This window comes from Molossus molossus, unplaced genomic scaffold (genome assembly GCF_014108415.1).
Source record: "Molossus molossus isolate mMolMol1 unplaced genomic scaffold, mMolMol1.p scaffold_m16_p_42, whole genome shotgun sequence".
Taxonomy (NCBI): domain Eukaryota; kingdom Metazoa; phylum Chordata; class Mammalia; order Chiroptera; family Molossidae; genus Molossus; species Molossus molossus.
This window is the reverse complement of record NW_023425380.1, coordinates 206,505-226,838: the sequence shown is the minus strand read 5'-3', so window position 1 is coordinate 226,838 and position 20,334 is coordinate 206,505. Positions and strand designations below refer to the sequence as shown.

Below are 20,334 nucleotides of genomic sequence, written 5' to 3'. Positions count from 1 at the left end.
CAGCCATCTGGAAGTCTGGGGCGAACCGGGAGAGGCTGCCTGAACGCGGAGGTTTTCGCGGTGTCCCGGTTCCTCTCGCTTAACTGAGCCTTCCTTGGGCCGGGGTGGGGGGTATGTGACCCCCTGAAAACTCTGGGAGGGGGGACGCGGTGTGGGGGCGGCGGGGACCCCGGCTGCCCGCCCTGAGCAGACAGAGAAGCGTCATGTTCGCTGGCTCCGGGGACGCCGGCCAGAGCCTGAGCCGGGCGGAAGGCAGCGCGCGCGGCCGCCGAGGGGATGCGCCCTGGGCGCGCCGCCCGCTCCCCGGAGGCCCGGGAGCCCCTGTCCGCGCCTGGCCGGGCGCCTGCGAACGTCCGTCCCCCCAGGCCGCTGTCTCCCGGAGACAAGCCTCCCTCGCTCGCCGGCTGTGGGCGTGGAAGTTTCGGTTCCTGCCATTTGCATGTTGACCTCGGAGAGATTTTCGAGTCCGTTTCGGATCCAGCTGTTCCCAAAGCTCTGGCTGACCTGTGCGTGACGGGGAGGCCGAGGTGGGCGGGGGGCGCCCGTAGGAAGAAGTTAAGACGCTGTTTCCGCATCCTCTGCCAAGGCCCCGAGCCAGCAAGGAGAAGAAAATCAAAACACACCCCTCAGATTTATTCCTCGGGACACTAATTGCCCAGAAACCGCTCCCCAGTGAGAGCCCAAGGTGTTCATGGGGGGGAGAGGGCTTTATTGTGTGTTTAGCGGTGGTCTCCAGAAACGACCCTACTTTTTAGGTGTCCTCCGTGGTCCACTGCTTGGCTCCCCGAAAAAATAATGTTTTTCTTAAATAAAACATAAAGTTAGGGCCTGGCGGTTCAATCAGAAAGGGGAGAGTTTTAATGCCCAACACATGTTACCAAGTCCACGGTCAGGGGGGTACAGAGAGCCAGAGAAAACTTCGTGGAAAGCAAATCATGTTCTCACAAAATAGATGGTTAATAACGTATTTTTTTTTTTTTTTTTGTATTGAGGGCTGTTTTAGACCCCCTCCCTCCACACACACACACACACATAAATCCTGAGATTTGTAGCAAAAGTGAGGCCAAATGAAAGAAAAATAACCCTGCATGTTCTGGGCGGCCCTTGCGGGGGAGGCAGGCCACCCACTGGCCCCAGGCCGCAGAGCCGGCCCCCCGGAGACCTTTATTAATATTATCGATGTCAAAGTGGCCGACGGATTCCGTTGTCCCCATTCCCGGGCTGCACTAAGGGACCCGTTGGCCTCCCCTTTGAAACGCGGTGATCTGGGTTAATCACAAGGCGCGGTCTCCGTTTACAAGGGAGAGGACGGACAGCAAGGCCGTCTGTGAAACATGTTCGGACATCTGTGAAATGCTGAATCTCTGATCGATACCGATAAATATTTAATGGGCGGGGAGGGCTGTGGTTAAGAAGGCTGACCGGTCAGCGAAAACCCTGAACGCCCCCGCAGTTGGGGTGTTAATACAATGATACAAAGGGTCTTTGGAATTGCAGGCTATGGGGGGGACGAGGGGAAAGGGTGACCCTGGTGGGGGTGGGATCTGAGCTGATGGGTTTTGGGGACAGGGGCTGGGCCCCTGACCCCAGCCCTTTGAGCAAACGCCTACAATGAAGACCTCAAGGCATGAAATTTGATTTAATGTAAGTCCGTTCTGGTCAGCGGTAGCTTTGTCTGCCTGGGCTAAAGGTGAAACCCCCCAGCCATCCTGCTCAGAAATTAAATAAACCAAATAGTAAACATTTGAGTGTTCATGGTGCCCTTCCCCTGGGCACTGTAAATGAGAGAGAGGTGTGTGTGTGGGGGGGGGTGTCAGGAGACATTCATTAAAATTCACCTAATTCACGTACAGAGTCAGCTGATTTTGTAAAATTGAAACAATGCCCAGGTGGTCTGTCAGGCCATCCCAAGTGTGCCCCTGGGGTGTGCCTCCCACTGGCCACCGGGGCCTTGGTGTCCAGGCCCAGCACTGCCCACAGGGTCTGTGCCAGGCCTCCCGGGCCCTCGGGCAGCCCTGGAGCATGGACATCCGGGTTTAACTCGGGTCCTTCCAGGCAGAGGTCCGGGGCGGATACAAAAACGGACAGACCTTCCGGCCCCTCTCCTCTGGGCAGATGCACAACCCAGGGAAGGGGGACCCCAGGAAGCCCTGTCTGCCGGACCTCTGCAGCCGCTGGGAGCAGCTGGGAAGGCCGGCGCTACATTTCCAGCGGCTCAGGACCCGCGGCCCAGCTCCCTGGCTCTGGCTGGGCCCGAGAGGCAGGCTGGGCGTTGGGCTGGTCTGGCCGGAAGGGCTTTTATCCGGGTAAACTCGGGCAGGGTGGGGGTGCTGCCCTGCAGGTGAGATGCAGCCAGTCTCTGTGGCCTCGCCTGAGTGAGGGGAACGTGCACCTGAGCCAGGACGGGGGACCCAGCTCCTGTGAGCTGTGGGAGTGGGCATGGGGGGCAGGAAGCTTTTCTGGGTGCCCTCTGCAGAGTGGGGGTGTGCCCTCCTCCCCAAACTGGGCGCTGACGGGCTCAGACAGCCTGGTGCTGGGCCCACTGCTGGGACCCGGTGCCTCTGAGCTCTAGAAGCGAACGTTGTGTTTAAATAACCCCCAACCTGCTCCTGGGGTCCGGGACCCGTCTTCGTCCCCAGTCCCAGCTCTCCTGGGATTTTTAATTCTGTCTCTTGCGTTTGGTCCCTGCGTCTCTTCCCACGTAAACATCAGTGACGGGGCAGGAGTGGTCAGGCCTCAAGGACTTGGGCAGACATGTGTCTCTGGATAGCTGGGTGCCTGTAAGGTGGGGTCCTGTAGTGACACCCGGACGTGACCCCACAGCTGGGTGTGTGCTCCCTCCTGGTCCCAGCCACGCGGGACCCTCCCTTTGCCTCCGGAGCCACAGCCCTGGACTCCACCCCATCCAGGAGCCCCCCACTTCCCCCTCCAAGAAGCCTTTCCTTCTGCTGCCGATGCTTTAGGGGAGCACACATGCTCCGTCTCTACCCACAAACTTTCCTGAGATCCGTTTCTCCGGGAAGGGCTGGCCCAGTGCGTGCAGACGTCCAAGCACCCGCGGTCTGTCCAGACACAATGGGATTGTCAAGTGCCTCCTCCCCTCTCTTCCGGGTTCTCTTTCTCCATCTGGGGAAGCGTCCGGGAAGCTCAGACAAGCTTCCCTTATTCGGGGCTGGGCCAGCCTGCTCGAGTGGGGTCGGTGTCCTCCCCACCGGAAGGGGAACATTTCACAGGGACGCCCCATCACTTAGAAAAGAAGTGCAGAGTCCTACACTGTGCAGAAGGAGGAGCATTGGACGCCCTCGTCTCTGCCCTCGCAAGGGGCAACTCTGGACCTGTGTGCCCTCCGCCCAGGGGAGGAGGTTCAGGGACATCGAGTCCCTGGGTCCCCCAAAGTTAGAGGGAGGCCCCTGCTTTGCTCATCGTCAAAACTGAATTTGGTTCTGTGGAAAGGTCACGTTACTTCCCTGGTCCTAGAAAAAGCAAGGCCTTCCAAGTTGAGGAAAGAGGGTACAGGAGGTACCTGTCTTCCCCGATGGGTTATCTCCAAACCATGAGTCAGCACTGGGGCTGCAGCCCTGGCCGGGCAGCCCCCTTGGTTCGAGTGTCACCTGATGCACCGAGGTTTCAGGTTCGATCCCTGGTCAGGACACACACAGGAAGCAACCAATCAATGCACCAATACGTGGAGCAAAAAATCGATGTTTCTCTCTCTCTCTCTCTCTCTCTCTCTCTCTCTCTCTTCTTCCCTTCCTCTCTCTCGAAAATCAACCAATTAAAGAATTTTTAAAACTAAAATTAGGGCTGCAGTGGACGAGGGGGCTTTGATTCTGTCCTGGGCTCAGGGTCTTGTGTGCAGGGTTCCGTCTGGTGCTGGTGGGGAGATTCCTGGAGGCGCCAAACCCTGGTGCGAGCACCGTTCCCTCCGGAGGCGGGTTGGGCCAAGGTGGGGGGCAGCCCTGCGCGGGGCCTGCACGGGCCTCCCCGGGAAGGAACCTTAGGCCTGGCAGGGCGCAGGCCCCAGACGGGACTGCAGGGAAGGCCGGGTCCCTGGAGGTTGGCTGGAGCGGAAGGCTGGGCGGCAGCTTGGGCCTTTGCTACCAGGTCCCTGGAGACGTGGCCTCTGAACCCGAGGCTGGAGGCCTGCTGAGATTGGGCGCAGGGGAGACGAGGACAGGGTCCCTCCATCACTGTGCTGTGTGCTGAAAACAGTTCCCTTGGAGGCCGGTTCCCCAGACCCCACTGGAGCCAAAGAGGCGCCCCGAGGGGCGGGAAGGGAGGCTGGTTCCCCCCGGCAGGGCTGTCAGCGCCTGGGCCGCCACGTGCCCGCACCCCACGCGCCCTTCGCACCCGCTCGGCGCGCGCCTCCGGCATTTCCCCTCCCCGACCCGCAAGCTGAATAATGCATCAGGGGCTCTTTGTAATTCCGTGTGATATCCGCGCGCCTCCGCTTTGATTAGGGGCCCCGGTGACAAAGACCTGTTTGTTAAGTTGCGAGGGCTTCTCTGCCGTTCGCCTTTCAAGTCCGAGGGAGGCTGCAGCCCCCCAATCCTCCAGCTCCGGCCGCAGCACGCTGGGCAGTGCGGCCGGAACCACGCGGAGAGGCGCCCGCGCATCGCTCGGGAGGAAGGTGGAGGGTGGACGGGACTGGAGAGGAGGGAGGGAGGGAGGGAGGGAGCGAAGGAGGAAGGAGAGAGCTGGTCTGTTCCTACATTTTCTCTCCGCTCCTCCTCTTCCCTGGCCTCTGGAGCATGACACCCCCTCCCCCAGGTCAACCCCCCAACGTGAACAAGGCCCCAGGCCCCACAGATTCCGGAGAAATCCACTTTCCTTCGCGCCGAAGGGGACCCGTGTTCGCCCCGGTTCTGGGTCTGATGACACGCGCCTCAGCTTAAGAAAATGCAAAATTAAGCTCTCCGACCGCTACCACACACCCTTCGCCTCCCCCAAAAGCCTGGTCCCCATTCCAGCGCGGAGTGGAGGCGGGGACAGACAAGGGGACATGACAGGGGGAAAAAAAAAAAAAAGGGAAAAGGAAAAAAAGTCAACTTTATTTCCCGATGGAGTTTTGCAGAGGGTGACAAGCTGGTTCCGAGATTGTCAAACGAATTCCAAACAAGGCAACGGAGCGCACTGGGTCCTCCTAAGCGCGTTGGAGAGGGCGGATGGGAACGGGCTTGCCGGGGAAACCGTGACACTGCCAAATATATCTCTATTTTCCCCAAATAAATATCCTAGACACGGGTTGACAGACAGTTCTAGAGAAGGCAGCGCCGGTCCAGCCGAGAGGGATCTGACGTGTGCCAAAAAGACCGCTGTTGACAAATTGGTTGTTCCAGCGACCCGCTGGCGTTTCGATGTGTCCACCGCTGCGCTCGGGACGCCCGTGGCCAGGCAGCGCCCCTGTCTCCGGCCTCCGCGGCGTCGTCCCCAGCGAGCCGGTCTCACCGCCGCCGAGGCTCCGGCGTCCGCGTGCCTGTAGACCGGGGCCTCTTTCCTTCACTTTCGGGGTCCTCGAGCTGTTCCCCAATCACGCCGCGCGAGCCTCCGCTCCGCTTGTTCGCTCCGCGGGTCCAGCCCGCAATTCACCCGCATCTCCAACTTGGAGTCCATGCCTGTGTGTGATCGCGCGTCCCCGCCGCCCGGAGGCCCGCGGTCTCTCCTCACTGCGGTGCCGGGACCCATCCCGCCCAGATTCCTTCCAGGCTCCGGGCTGTGCTCCTCCCAGGGCCGACCGGCCGGCTAGGACCTCCTCGCCATCCAGAAACTCCTCCTCGAGTTTCGCTTCCGCCAGCCATTGATAGAATGCGGATACCTGTTTGGGCTCTGGCGCCTGCGCCCGCTCGCGCGCGCGCGCGGTCTCCCTCTCCCTTCAAAAATCCGATCTGTGCCTCTCCTCCACACCAAGGTGCACAGACGCCCGACAGTGATGAAATGAAAAGAAAGCCAATTGCCGGACTGGAGGTGGGGGAGAGATAGCGTCTCTGCGTGCGCCCGCCGCCGAGCCCAGAGTCTTAATTGCTGCAGACAGGGCGCGCGGGGGGCTGGGCGGAGGTAGCCGCGTATAAATAGTGAGATCTCCAATTGAAAGGCATAAATAACGGCAGGAGGGACCTACCCTCACACGGACCGTCGTCTCCGCGCGGGGAGGCGTGCGGACCACAGCCCGGCTCCCAGCCAGCCCCGCCGAGCCCCGCGGACCTCCGCAGCCCCGGGCAGCCATGGAGGAGCTCACGGCTTTTGTATCCAAATCTTTTGACCAGAAAACCAAGGAGAGCGGCGGCGGCGGCGGCGGCGGCGGCGGGAAGAAGGATTCGATCACGTACCGGGAAGTTTTGGAGAGCGGACTGGCGCGCTCCCGGGAGTTGGGGAGCTCGGAATCCAATCTCCAGGACATGACAGAGGGCAGCGGCCACTGTCCGGTGCATTTGTTTAAGGACCACGTGGACAACGACAAGGACAAACTGAAGGAGTTCGGCACGGGGAGGACTTCGGAAGGTAAGCTCGCCGGGCGCCGGCTCCGGGCCCCTCCCGGGGACCGCGTCTGCTCGCCACCGAGCCTGCCCGCCTGCCCCTCTCCCGGTGTGCGCGGAGGCTCCGGGCGCCGCGGCTCGTTCTCAATTCGACCCCAAACTCTGAATTTACAGCCATGGCTCGGATGGAAAGGCCCCGGCAGTCCATCGCCAGTTTTTTCGTAAGAACAAGAAAACGGGGAAGCAAGCGCGGAGGCAGGGCGGGGAGGAGGGGGCCCGCGAGCCAGGATGGGCAGGGGGCCGGAGCCGCGCGCCGCCGGCCGCCTCTTTTCTCCAGGCGTGGGCACTGCGCCCCGAGGGGGCACTTTCCGGGGTTGGGGTCCATTTAGATGTGCTTGAAAACTAAAGTGGGCCGTAGGGCTGTTGAGGGCTGTTGCCTGCGCCCTGCCAGCCTCCCAGGTCTGCACCCCCTCCGCGCACCGAGCAGAGATGCCCACACGTCAGCGCTCACGGTCCGCCGGCGCCCGGAGCTCGGAACCCGCAGCGCGGAGGACGCGCAGGCCGGCGCTCAGGGACGGATCTCGAAGTCTCCTCTTGCGTCTCTCTGAACCTCTCCGCAGTTTTTGGTCACGGAAAACTTTCCCCCTTGAACCTTGAGGTTTTATCTTGGCCGAGCGGGGCCTGTAAATGAAAAGCAACCCCCGCTCTCGCAGGTGGCCAGGGTCGGGATGTGGCAGGAAGGGCCGGGGCCAGCTCGTGGGCACGCGCACGCGGCCGCCCTACCCCCGGCTCTCGGAGCGCACCGGCCTGCGGCGGGCAGTCGCGTCCGGGGCCTTCTTCCCTCGGTTGTTCCAGAAATGGACGCTGTGGGTCTCCCGTCGTGGAGTCCGGGGGAAAGGCTGCTTTAGGAGGGCTCTCCCAGCTGGGCAGGGGTGGTGCCCACCGGGGCACCGCTGGACAAACGGGGCAACTAACTGGCAGCGACACATCAGAGACTGGCTACGTGTCTCGGGAGCACCAATGTGAAAGGCCACGAAGGTCTATTTCTTTTATTACAAAGAGGAGTCCCGAGACTTGCCATTTGGATCCACGGGTCCAGTTTCGCTCATGACAGTGTTGAGAGGGGTCAGGGTGGTCTCCCCAAGCAGTGGTTCCCCTTCCCTTCCAAAACCCACTCTCTCGGGTTCTTGGGGACCCGGCACTTTGGTGACTGAGTTCAGGTGCAGCGGCCTTCAAGCCCTGTGTAGGTGCCTCTTTTTGAGGCCTTGACCTTGCGGAGGCAGAAAGCTAACATAAGCTTCGACATAAGCCCCGGATCGGGGCCGCCCAGGCGGCCTGCCTTGCCTCGGGGCTGGTCTCCAGCGCCTGGCCTCTGTCATCCATACAAAGACAGTTGGCTTTGATGGAGACAACATGACTGCGGGGCCCCAGCGACATTTAATTTCAGAGGTTTTCCAGCGCCTGCCAGCCGGCATCTTGGGGCTCCCGGCTGGTTTCCCCAGAGCTTCCTTGAGGCCAAGCCCCTTCCCCTGGTGCAGGGCAGCCAAGCTAGTGCCACAGGGGCCTTTGGGAAGAGAGCCGGATACAACTCTCCAGGCCTTTCTGAAGGGACAGGAAAATAAGACCGTGTTAGCAGAAGAGACGGACAGGACACATGTCCGCGTGTCCCCACCCAATCCTCTCCCCTGGCTGGGTGTGCAGACCCCTTGGAGGCTGAGCCCCAGACGGGCATTTGGGCGCAAAATGGAGGGTGGGATACCCTCAGGCTCCTGGAGAAAGCGGAGGTCGGAGGTCGCGGCTCTGGCTGCCAGGCAGCTGAGCGGAGCAAGGGCCGGTGGATTTTGCAAAGCCTGCTGCTGCTGCTGCTTCCAATGGACTTTGAAGGCTGGCTTCTCAGCTGGGATCAATCCCCGAGGTTCAGAGTTGAGGGGAATAAAGGGGAAGCATCTGGGCTGCCTCTAGGAAGAGATTTGCTGAGGGGGAGAAGTGGGGTGCTCTTGGAAAGGCATGCCGTGTCAGGGTGCAAGGGGTTTAATATGCAAATTGGGGTTAAGTGTCCAGCACGCAGGGCCCTTGAGGGGAGATTCTCAGGCAGAGTGGGGACTGGGCTTCTGGTGTCCAGGTGTAGGCCTGCTGGGTGGGAGGTCAGGCCTGCACGGCCCTCTCCTGACAGAGGTCCTCCCCCCTGGAAAGTTTCTGAGTTTACCACTAAGGGGCCTTCTGTGCATATTCTAGATGGTTTCAGAATTGGTGGGACCCCAGGCTCTTTGCACAGACACTCCAGAGGTCAGCCTCCTGTCCTTGACACAGAGGGTCAGCTAACTGGGGCACTGGGGCTCTCTTTGTCTCTGCCCGGGCTGCCCCACAATGGGGGGTACATGGGAAGGAGAGTAGGGGCGCTGGAGGCGCAGCAGTCTGGGATCTTGGGTTGCAGGGATACCTTTCATTTTAAACCCCTGAGCTTGGTGGGGGCTGCATTTCCAAGAAGTGGGGAGAGGTTTCTGGGATAGACCCTTTTAAATGCGGACTTTATGACCCGATGCTCAGACCCCCCTGCCCACTCCCCCAGCAAATACAGCTGCTCTCATAATTTTGTAAAGTAAGAAAGTGCCACCCCTGGCGCCCCGTGGGGCGTGTTCCTGACCGCCCGTGAATGTGTGAGAAAGAGGGAGCCGAACCCAGCAGGGAGCCAAGCTGTGCGCTCAGCCTCACCCCAATGCCTGGGAGACACAAACCAGGGCAGGGGCCCAGCGCCCAGCGTCCGGAGGGAGGATCGGGCTCGGCTGGCGCTGCAGCAGGGGACAGCGGCGTTGCAGGGCCGGCACCCCGACTGGCCTGCGCCTGCGGAAAAAGAAGAGAGGAGAGAAGATGAAGTGAGGGACAGCGAGAAGGATAGATAGAGAAAGAAAGAGACAGACGGAGAGAGACAGAGAGGGAGAGGTAGGCCATGTTAATATGTCCACATTCACAAAGTGGAAAATTGAGGGACCTATTTGGAGATTAGGCGGAGAAACCCGGCGCCGCCAGGGCCGGGGTATTTACAGAATAGCGTGTCTTCCCCTCGAGTTGGTTTTATCGACTTGACGCAGACTTTGCGTCAGGGCGCGAGGCTGGCCCAGGCCGGGTTCACCGCCTGCAGACGTGCAGGTTTTCACCAGGTCCTGCATACACGCCCACCGCGGCCCGTGTCTCCCGGGCGCGGGGTGCACAGGCCGGGAGGCGGGGGCCGGCGGCGGGACCGAGGGCGCCCCAGGCCGGCGGCTCCGGGCCTCAGCGCTGTGCCCTCGCAGGCATCTACGAATGCAAGGAGAAGCGTGAGGACGTCAAGTCGGAGGACGAGGACGGGCAGACCAAGCTGAAGCAGAGGCGCAGCCGCACCAACTTCACCCTGGAGCAGCTGAACGAGCTGGAGCGGCTCTTCGACGAGACGCACTACCCCGACGCCTTCATGCGCGAGGAGCTGAGCCAGCGCCTGGGGCTCTCGGAGGCGCGCGTGCAGGTAGGATGCGGGCCCGGCTCAGCGCGCGGTCCCGGGCGCATCCGCGGCGGGACACCTGGGGCCAGGCGTCTGCGCCCTTCCGGAGCGCGGGAGGCTGCGGGCGGGCTGGCACCAGGCCTGTCGGAGGTGCCCGAGGCCCTCGGGCGTGGGGGCGCACAGTTCGCAGGAAGGGCACGTGCCGGGCGGCTGGCCCGTCACCTCCAGCTTGTCAGGAGTTTGGATCACCCTTTCCCCTAATTTCCACCTCTTCAGTTCTCCCCCTTTTCCTCCGCTTTTTGCAGTCTGCTTGCTTCCTCTCCTCCAGGGAACAGAGAAATGGGGGTGGGGTGGGGTCTCGCGTCCTGGGCAACTTGATGAGCCTGCTGCTGCCCACGGAGGGCCGGATTAGCCCCGACGCGCGGGGCTTGGGGCAGGAGGGGAGGGGGCGAGGGCACATGAATTCGTGATGCCCCATCTGGCGAGCCCCTGTCTGCGGCTCCCAGGGTGTGCGCAGCACGTGCGAGGAGGGAGCCTCGGCCTTTCTGGGGCTCGGGAAACGGGAAGCTAAACGTATTCACGTAGTGCTGGGGGGAGGGGAGCAGAAGGCCGCTTTCCCCGGGCAGTGGGGGCCCCGCCCGCCCGGGGAGGTCGGGCCGGGCAGCTCTGCCTTCCCTCCGTTTGCACAGCTCGGAGCAGGACGGGAGGGCCAGGGACGAAGGTCAGGATCCCGGGCTCTGGGGACTCGTTTTAAATAAACGGAATTAATATTGCCAACCCCGGGCAGCGCGGGGCCTTTGAAGGCGCCGGTTTCTTATTGGTCGTGGGGTCCACACCTTCCCACACACTTTCCCCGGCATGTTCTTGACAAAACGAAAATAGGAATCGGTGTGATAGGTCGTGGTTTTCAAAATCAGCACAGGGCAGAAAATGGGTCTATGTTTTGTGCTCCTGAGTCTGCTCCATTTTTTGTTGTTGTTTTTTTGGTGGTGTGGCTGCAGGGAGTTAGGGTGACCTAAGGTGAAACTCAGCACTCGCCCCGGGATTTTCTGAGCTTTTCTTCTTGGCCTCGGGGCTCCCAGAACCGCCCTGCCTGGGTGGTACCCGCAGACAGAGCCCAGAAGCCGACCCTGTCCCCAGAGGCTCGGGTCTGGGCATCTGTGGCCGCAGCCAGGGGGGGAGGAGGCGTTTTCGCTGGTCGCCCTTCTCGGGAAGATGAATTGGCCAGCCCCCGATAAATTAATGAAAAGATTAAACTTTTGCTGGAGGGGACATCAACTTTTATGTCATGTCCTCGTGTCTTTCAGCCTGGGATCGGTAATATCTCTCAGGCCTTGATGTACTGTTTCTATAAAAATAAATTACTTGTAATTGAATTCCACACTATTTCGTGCAGTAGTCTATTACTGGGTAGCACCTTGGCAGGCCCCACGGAGCGCGGGGAAATCGGTGCTTGGTGGCCACCGGTCTTCAGAAAGGCCCTAAAATACAAGGGGGGGGGGGGGACGGAGGGGCGATCGATCCAGAGGCGAATTAAAATTTAACGACTGTAAATAATAATAAAAATAAACACAGGGTAAGAGCAATCGGTTTTGGCCACAGGGAAAAGTATAGCGTGAAAAGGAGGAGCGGGCACCGCGCGCTCCTAAAAATCAATTAGTGAAAACGCGGAGGAGGGCGTCTCTGCAGAAGGCATGGGGGCTGGGGGACGAACAAGGAAAAAGGGGGTTCACAGCCCCGCATGTCCCCCCTGTCTCTGGCCGCCGCGGTAATCCTCGGTACAGGCCGTGCTGTTCTGTTGAAGGCTAGAGTTTCAATTTCGTGTGGAAATTCGCTCTAAATAAATTGAGGCTCCGACGAAGCTAGTCCTTATTAACCTTTTATTTTTAGTGTTGTACGGGAGACTCCCATCACCCAGATGCCAGGGTTATAATAGAAAGTTATGAAGCCACGGTGAGGAGCAGGCTGTAATTTAATTACAACAAATATCTTTGGGTTTATGGCGCAGCGCTAAATTAAATGTCATTATTCACTGTCTGTAATGGAAATCAAAAGTAAATCGGATTACGGTATTTGTGAGAAGAATCAGTGACTGCCCGGTAATGAAGAAATAAGTGTCTAAACCAGTGTACAAAGCTTTACTTAGCATATTCACGACTAATTGGAATTGATCGCGCATCAACCCAAGACTGATTTATTATCGCTTAACGCGCCGGCTAATTCATCACTTTTATTTCTCCTAATGTTTTTGCTTTTTTTTTTTTCTTCCTTCCTTTCTGCCCTTGGAGGGGAAGTGAGCTTGACTTTCTAGATTTAAATAGGATTGTGTTTTTTGAAAAACGCCCCTGGGGAGGGCGTGGGCAGGGTCTGTAGCCTCTGACGACTCTCGCAAGGAGGACCGGGTGCGGGACCCCAAGGAGAGTGAGGAGCGCGGGGCAGCGGGGTCCGACTTGGGGGCGGCAGGAATTCGATCTCAGGGTTTGGAAAAAGGATAAGATGTGCGAATTTCAACGTGTAGGCCGGGGGTCGTTTTTGGAATTACTTTTCAGCAGAACGAGGAGATGAGGTTTCGAACCTTCTGGAAAGCCAGCTCCGACGGGGGGAGGGGTGGCTAAGCCCCGGATAGGAAACTGGTTGTTGAGAGTCCAGGACCGGGATGGAAAAGTTCATTTTTCTTAGACCCCCACCCCTCCCGGGGTTTTCCGAGCCCCGGGAAATGCTGAGGTGTCCCTGCTCAGGGTGGGGCGTAAAGTAGCGCGCGTGCCCAGCGCGTGGCCCCCAGGCACCGGGCGCAATGGGGGAGGGGAAATATTCCTTGGTGCCAAGTATTCCAAGTGGTCAGTGACCATCCTCGTGGCCGTAGGGTCAGTGAGTGTGGAAGCCAGTTAGAAAAAAACATTAGGTGAGTGGGAACTTGAGGAGGGTGCTTCCACATTTGTTTTTGCTCCTAAGGGGCTCGGTGTGGAAGAGCCAAGGTTGTCTGTCAGAGGGGGAGGGGTGGTGTGACGGGTTCTGGAGGGGACGCCTTAGCCCCCAAATGTTGACTTCAGGCCTGTGAACCAAGCAGACCAGGGTCCCACTGCCTTTTCCGGCCCAGACTCCTGGTCAGGCGCCCCAAGTAGAAGGCTTTAAAAAGGCCAAGCGCCCGCATAACAAAGCCTGAGCTTTGGGGGTGGCGCTGGGTCTCCACGGATCAAGGACGTTGGTGATCCTGTGATACTAACTGGGACCCACCACCGGGCTTCCCAGGAGGACACGGGGGACAAGGAGGTTTCTGGACTCTGCGTCTGAGTTTCATGGGGGAGAGACCATGATTCTGAACTATTCATTCACTTGTGCGCCCCCCCCCCTTCTTTGGTGGCTAAAGTCCCAAAGTGTGAGACCAAGTTATTCCAGGGGGTGACAAGGTGGAGGGGCGAAGGCCACATTTAAGGGCGGAAGGTTCTCCAGTCTATCCGCCTCTCCGCACCAGCTTCTTGGCTCTAAATGTTTGCATGTCCACTCTCCTGTCTCACTTCGAAGGTGGAGAGACCCAGAGTGAGCTTGATAAACCCCAGCCCTAGGCAGCCAGTTGGGCATGTGGACCAGGCAGAGGATTCGGTCCGGGTCGAGGAGCTTATAGGTCGGGTCCCCTGGAGCCGCGCCCTAGATGCCCTGAGGCCTGAGCGCGGGGCAGCTTGGTGGTGAAGGTGAAGGGCGTGGGGTAGGGAGACGCCCTCGGTCTCCAGGTCAGACCTGGCTCACCGGGCTGTGTGTGTCTGTCTGCTCCGTCCCAGGTTTGGTTCCAGAACCGGAGAGCCAAGTGCCGCAAACAAGAGAACCAGATGCATAAAGGTAGGTGCAGGCGGCGCGTGGGGATGGGGCGCGGGCGGAGGCGCGGAGGCGCCGGGAAGATACGCGCCGCGCTCACGCCTTGGTCCTTCCTTGCAGGCGTTATCTTGGGCACCGCCAGCCACCTGGACGCCTGCAGGGTGGCGCCCTACGTGAACATGGGCGCCCTGCGGATGCCGTTCCAGCAGGTAGCTCGTTTTCTTCCCTCTGAGCTGCGCGCGTGAGGGGTGGTGGCTCCCCCTCTCCCTTCTCCAGGGCTCCTCCCGCCCCCCGCGGAAGAAACGAGGCCGCTTCTACAAGAGAGCATTTATAGACCCGTTGGCACACATTAAAATCACGCTGTAAAACTCCAGCGCGCACCTTCGGGAGGGCCTGGTCATAAACCCAAACACAGTGTTACAAAAATCAGAGGGGAAAAATCCCACCTACGCGGGTACCACCCGCATGCTCGCTGCGTGGAGCCTGGGGGCGGGGACAACGGCACCTGGGTGGAAGGGCGGGGTAACACCCAGATGCTTACCCTCTCACCGCCAGGGCCTCAGCCCCACACCTCGGAGTTGGGGGCCCCTGGCCCAGCTCCGAACACAGCCGGGTCTGCACGGATCCAGGACGTTGTGTGGACAGGGGGCAGCCCCAGGGTGGAAAGACAGCCTAGGGTCCCAGTATCCAAAGGGCCACGCCCAGTTTGGGACCGACAAGGGGTGCCTGAGGAAGAAGTCCCCCTTTCGCTCCCCAACGAAGCACAAGATCCCCGGCTCGCTGGTTGGGGCCCCCACGCGAGGGGTGGGAGTGTCCCGTTGGAGGGGTGCCCTGGGCAGAGCACAAGTTTATATTTGGACCGGTGTTTGCCCAGGGGCAGAGGTCTGGTGGGTGTCTGGCCTGGGCCTTGTGGTCAGGTAGGACACGTGCTGGGGCAGGTGTAACTGGACACCTGGGAGAGATGGGGGCAGCTGCCTGCGTGCTCCCAGATGTAAGGTGCCCAAGGCTGGGGGCCTCCAGGCCCTGGTGCTGGGGGGATGGGATGCATAACTACCGGTTTAAGCCCCTCTTTGCCCCCCCCCAAGCTGGGCTCCCCTTCTCCCTGACGGCTGGCCCCTCCCTCGGCGTCACAGTAACTGTTGCCCCCATGTGGGGTCAGCCATCAGGCCCTGATGAAATTAGCCACAGGTGCCCAAGGCGTTGGCTGTGCACCCCACAGACTTGGGGGTTGCCTGGGAAGGGTTGTGGGGGAGCTGAAGTCCGAATCCTGAGTCTGGGACACATGTAAGGTCAAATAGAGAATTTGGACCTCTGGTGAGGAGGGGGTCTCAGCTGTAGACGCCCCAGTATTGAAAAGGACTTGAGGGTGGGTGTCGCCGGGCTGTGGGTGGTCCCGGAGATCCGGTGGGGTCCCCAGCTCTGGCTCTGGCCAGTGTCCCCATCAGGACACGGCGACCAGAAGACAGCCCTGACTCCGGCAGTGGAGTGGGTAGCGGTCCCCCGGGTGGGCAGGGGGTTGGCTCCAGGGGAGAGAAGCTGCCCTGGGGGTTCCAGGGGCAGGAAAGTCCCCTCCGTGCCCAGGGCTCTGGTCCTGACGGTGCCGAATTCCCCCCTCCCCGCCCCCGCAGGTCCAGGCCCAGCTTCAGCTGGAAGGCGTGGCGCACGCGCACCCTCACCTGCACCCGCACCTGGCGGCGCACGCGCCCTACCTGATGTTCCCGCCGCCTCCCTTCGGGCTGCCCATCGCGTCGCTGGCCGAGTCTGCGTCCGCCGCCGCCGTGGTGGCCGCCGCCGCCAAGAGCAATAGTAAAAACTCCAGCATCGCCGACCTGCGGCTGAAGGCGCGCAAACACGCGGAGGCCCTGGGGCTCTGACCCGCCGCGCGGCCCCGCGCCCACCCCGGCCCCGAACCCCGCCCGCGCTGCGCTGCGTCCTGCACTCGACCCCTGCGCGCCCTCCTGGGCCACACGGACGCCCTGGAGCGAGGGCTCCGGACCTGGCGCAGTGGCCTCCTCGCCCCCAGCAGCCAGGGGGCCCACGTCTGGCCTAGAGAGGGGGCCTCCGGGGAACGCACGACCCCGCCAGACCCTCGCAGACACTGCGCAGGAGAGAGAGCAGGTGACGGTGAGACCACGCGACCCGGCCCCCGCCACGCTGTCTGCGCGTCCTGGGACCCTGGGCCTCGTGGAGCTCTGGGTCCCGGTTCTCTTCTACCGCGTCTCCACCCCGTGCATGCGGCCCCTCCTCACCTCTCGAAGATCCTGTAGTCTATTAACACAAGTCTGGGGCTGGTCTCCGCAGAAGATGCCAGTCCGTGGTGTCCAGCGATGTCCTTCAGTGCCATGCACGGCTTTGATCCGAGGAGCTGCGGGACCCGTGTGGATTTCCGTGCGGACCGTCTCACCCGCGGGGGGTCGCGCTCACAGCCCCCCGCCCGCCCCCACGGGCAGCAATAACGAAACGAGTCTGTGGACCTCGCCAAGGCGGGGGCGGGGAGGACAGGCCTCTTCCCAGCGGGGACCTGAATTGCAGGCCTGGCCTTCACGTTCAGGCTGCGTCCCCCAGCGCCGAGTTTAGGGCTCCTTGTGCCGTCCCAGAGGCGCCTGGATCCCTCTGCCAGTCTCTGGTCCCCAAAGGACATTGTTTGCAGCTGCACCGGATTCAGACGCCAGGGACTCGCAGGGAGACGCGGGGGGCGCCGGGCTGGAATGCGCACCGGCCCGGGCAGCGTGGACTTTCGCGAAATGCAATGAAATGCAGTCCAAGTGCAATACTGTAAATACGATAGATTTTAAGAGAAAATAGCCGTGCACTCTTGACCGGTCAGCTTCGGACTTCGGGGGGGCATGGTCGTCCTGCATGCTGGGGGCCTGGCCCTGGGGGCCCTCTGCCCGAGGACAGGGCTTCAGGGTGCTCCGGACGGGTGCCAGAGAGGTGTGTGGTATGGGACGGGGCAGGATGGGGTGCCAGGATGGGACGCCCTGGCTGGGCCGTTTCTGGGACAGCAAGGGTGGGACAGGTCCTCCGGGCAGTGAGTTTGAACAATGTTTTGTGGAGGTAGGCAGTGTCTCAACTCTCCGTTTTCCTTTCTTTTTCTTTCTCTCCCTCTCCTTGGCTCGCCTCAGTCACCAAATGGCCGGCGACAGGGACAGGGACAGTCGGTTGACATGCTGTTACCAAAAGGTCAGGGTCTCCAGCCTCGCACCTGAGTGGTGTTTGATTTGCTTGGCAGGTGCCGTGCGGGGTGCGTGGGCATGAGGCAGTGGTGGGCTGTTTGCTTCGAAGGCCGGTCTGTGTGTTTGCCTCGTCAGTTGGGCTGGACAGACAGAAACACCTCTTCATCCTCCTCCGGTCTTTCCTAACCGGCCCTCCAGCCGGCGTCGGCTGACGCCCGACGACTCGGGGTCCAGAAGAGGTTTCGTTCTCTCTACATTTCGCGGTGGTGGTGTTCTCTCCCTACCCTGACGTGGGTAGGTTTCTCCAAAAAAACAGAACAAGAATTCCTCCGGTGTAACGGACACTTTCCACCTTGGCTCTGAAGTGAGGTTCGTGTCATCTGAAAGTCTTTAGACAAATCAAAAGGCCCCTTCAGCTGTTTCTTTCCCTTTCTTTCCGGTTGACATTTTAGTAAAAGCTGTAAAATGACCGAGAGAGGGGAAGAAGACGGGGTCCGTGTTTTAAAATCCCTTGCAAGGTTTTTTTTCTTTTCCCCCTCCCGGACGTTCATGGCGATGTAGGGTTCGCCTCCAGTGAGCAGTGTTGCTTGTAAAGAGCTGTGAGTAAGAAAACGAGGTCCTCTGTAGACGCTGGAACTTTGCTTTGAAAGCAAAAAAAAAAGAAAGAAGAAACAGGAAAGAAAAAAGTGTATTCTCAACCCTTTACAAGTAGCTGCCTTTATCTGACAATTTAACACTCGGCTGAAGTTGGAGGTGAATGTGTGTCTCTCTGTTTTTTTTTCCCCCCGAAAAGGTTTATGATAGTTTTTATCTAGACGCAGACATCTGTCACCACGCACGCCCCCACAGAAAACTCACTCAGCGTGAGCGCAAACCAGGAGGCCTGGTGCTCGCAGAATCTGTCAGCTGGGGGCCGGGGACCAAGGCCTGCTGCACGCGGCCGGGGGTGGTCATGTAATTTTTGCTTTTTTTGTTTTATTGAACATGGAAAGTGAGCCAGGTGCAGCTGCGGCGCCTCACACAGAGCAGGCCCAGGGCACGGCGCGAGGGGTGCTCTGGAGCCCGACTGATTTGGCTTCTGTTCCTCCGACGCGTTGCAGGAGGGACAGGCGTGAGCATCTGCGCCCGGGCTGGGCTGCGGAGGGCCCTTCTCCACGCCCTGGCTCGGCAGCTGTGCAGGGTGCCGGGTGCTGGGGGCTTTGCGTGCACGGCGTGGGGGTCTCGGGTTCCCCGTGTCGGCCGTGGTCAGCCACCTGGGGGTCACGGCCACCCTCACAAGCACAGGGTCCCGGGGGCCTTCAGGAATGATGCTGGGGCACTGGGGTCATGAGGTTGTCCGTGGTACTTTCTGCTCAAAACAGGACCCTCTTCAACCCCATCAGTGTTCTTCCCATTTGGATGTGCGTGCTGGCCGGGTGGGCGACGTCCCCTGGACACGAAGGGGCGAGGGCGTCCCACGCAGGCGAGCCGGACGTTGGTGTGGTCAGACGGCTGGCAGGCCTTTGGCTGCCTTTACCACACCGGCCGAGCCTGCACGGACGTGCTTCTCTGAAACCGTGGCCGCCGGGAAGTCCTGGGGTGGGAATCACCAGCTTCGCCAAACTCCTTCCACCTGGTTCTCCATCCGAGTCACCTCTCCCTGGCTCGTGTCTGTGGCCGCCAAACAGTTACAGTCTCATCTTGGGGCAGGTTTTGGAAAATCCTGGATCTTCGACCGGATGCACTTTATGAAGTGTGTGTGTCATACTCGGTCGGAGAAGCCCGGCCACTCGGAACGGCCGAGGTGAGAAGGCCAGGCCGGCCGGAGGGGACGGGTGACCCTGAATGGTCCGCGCTGACGGGCTTTCTTCGTGTTTTATCCTCCGCCACCACCGCGTCTCCGGACAGTGCGGGGACATCTCCGTGTTCATGGCCCCTTCAGCGCCCGAGTTGACAGTATCCCACCTCCGGTCAGGATGCAAGGAGCACCCCAGTCTCGTCTGCTCCCACATCATAACCTCTTGCAAAAAAGGGGGGACCCCGACCCCTTTCCCCCACCCCACTCCCCACCGGGCAGCACTGACCACAGCGGCCAGCCCTTGGAAGGCACTTTTTTCTTCTTTTCTCCAAACGTGGGGGCTGGAGCCGGAGAGGGCTTCTCCGGGCACCGGGTGGGCATTTGAAAAAGAACACACACGGCGAACACTGGTGCCTAATTTATTAGACACGAGCTTGGGAGCTCGCTGGGTTTTTTCTTTTTCTTTTTTTTTTTCTCCCCCCATAGACACGAGAACTTGATGCAATTTATAAATAATGTTTTATCGAGATGGGATATTTCAGGAGGGGCCCGCCGAGGACTGTCGCGAGGATCCAGTTTCAGGGCGGAGGGGACGCAGTATTTATTGGAAAAGGGTTCGTTTCGTCAACGAAGCCCCGCGCCCGGCTCAGGAGGCCCCCCCGCCCCCCTCCGTGCGTGGATGTGGCTGGGTTATTTATTATTATTTTTTCGGTTAAAAGTGCGTAAATATGTGCTATTTTAATTATGTCGAGTGTAAATTTGACACTGTTTTGCATTTATTTTTATATTTGTTAAGGTGGTTGCTTTTCAGCCCGTCCGTCCCGGATTTATGAGCAGCAAGGATGATTTACGTCCCGGCGACACTGTGGGGTTGTGCCTGCCGGGCCCACAGACATGTTCAGGGCTTGCTCAGACGAACAGAAATAACACCTCCGTCCCCGAACCCAGGGTCTTAAAATCTGCATCCGTCTGCTGTTGTGGGGAACACACGCCGGAGGTGTTCCCGGCCACCCCGGCTGGGTCCCCGAGCGGCACGCCCTGCCGCGGCGTGCCCGTTACAAAGTGTATTTTGTCAAACCATATAGTATGAATGTACACCCTGTAAAATGGAGATATAAATAAACTTATAAATATTTGTATTCAAGTGTTAAAAAAAAAAGAATTCTCCCCTCTCTCCCCGGGGAAAGCAGATTGGAAAAGTCGGATTCCGTCTCCAACGAGAGCTGCGTGTGTTTTCGGGGCCCACAGTGGGGGTCTGTGTGTTTCCGGGGGGCGTGTGGCACCCCACCCGGGCGGCCCGGCCTCGGACGTACCCTCGAACCGTCCGCTCGAGTAGAAACGTCTCTGCCTGCGTTTGATCCCTCCGGGTCCGTGTGCCCCCGGAAGTTGGGGACGGGGAGACACCCCATTTCGAACAACGTCAGAGTTTCGGGGGCACGTCTGACAGAAAAGCCCCAACACGTTGCTCTTCGGTTTTTAATTTTTATTTTGTTTCATTTTCCTCTTTATTTTTTCTTTATCGGTTCTTTTCTTTTCTTTTTTTTTTCTTTTGACACTATGAATTCTCCACACCGATGCTTGAGTCTTTTGGGAAGAAGAAGAAAAAAAAAAAGGAATAAATGG

General features: G+C 59.8%; 1 protein-coding gene across 1 annotated transcript; it reads left to right on the top strand.

Moving 5' to 3' along the window:
• Positions 1-6,125: 6,125 nt before the first annotated feature.
• Positions 6,126-15,705, top strand: SHOX (short stature homeobox). Its single transcript, XM_036242233.1, has 5 exons — positions 6,126-6,498; positions 9,764-9,972; positions 13,725-13,782; positions 13,879-13,967; positions 15,387-15,705. Exons 1-5 carry the CDS (start codon positions 6,222-6,224, stop codon positions 15,630-15,632), a joined length of 879 nt encoding a protein of 292 aa, XP_036098126.1. The 5' UTR covers positions 6,126-6,221; the 3' UTR covers positions 15,633-15,705.
• The last annotated feature ends 4,629 nt before the right edge of the window (positions 15,706-20,334 follow it).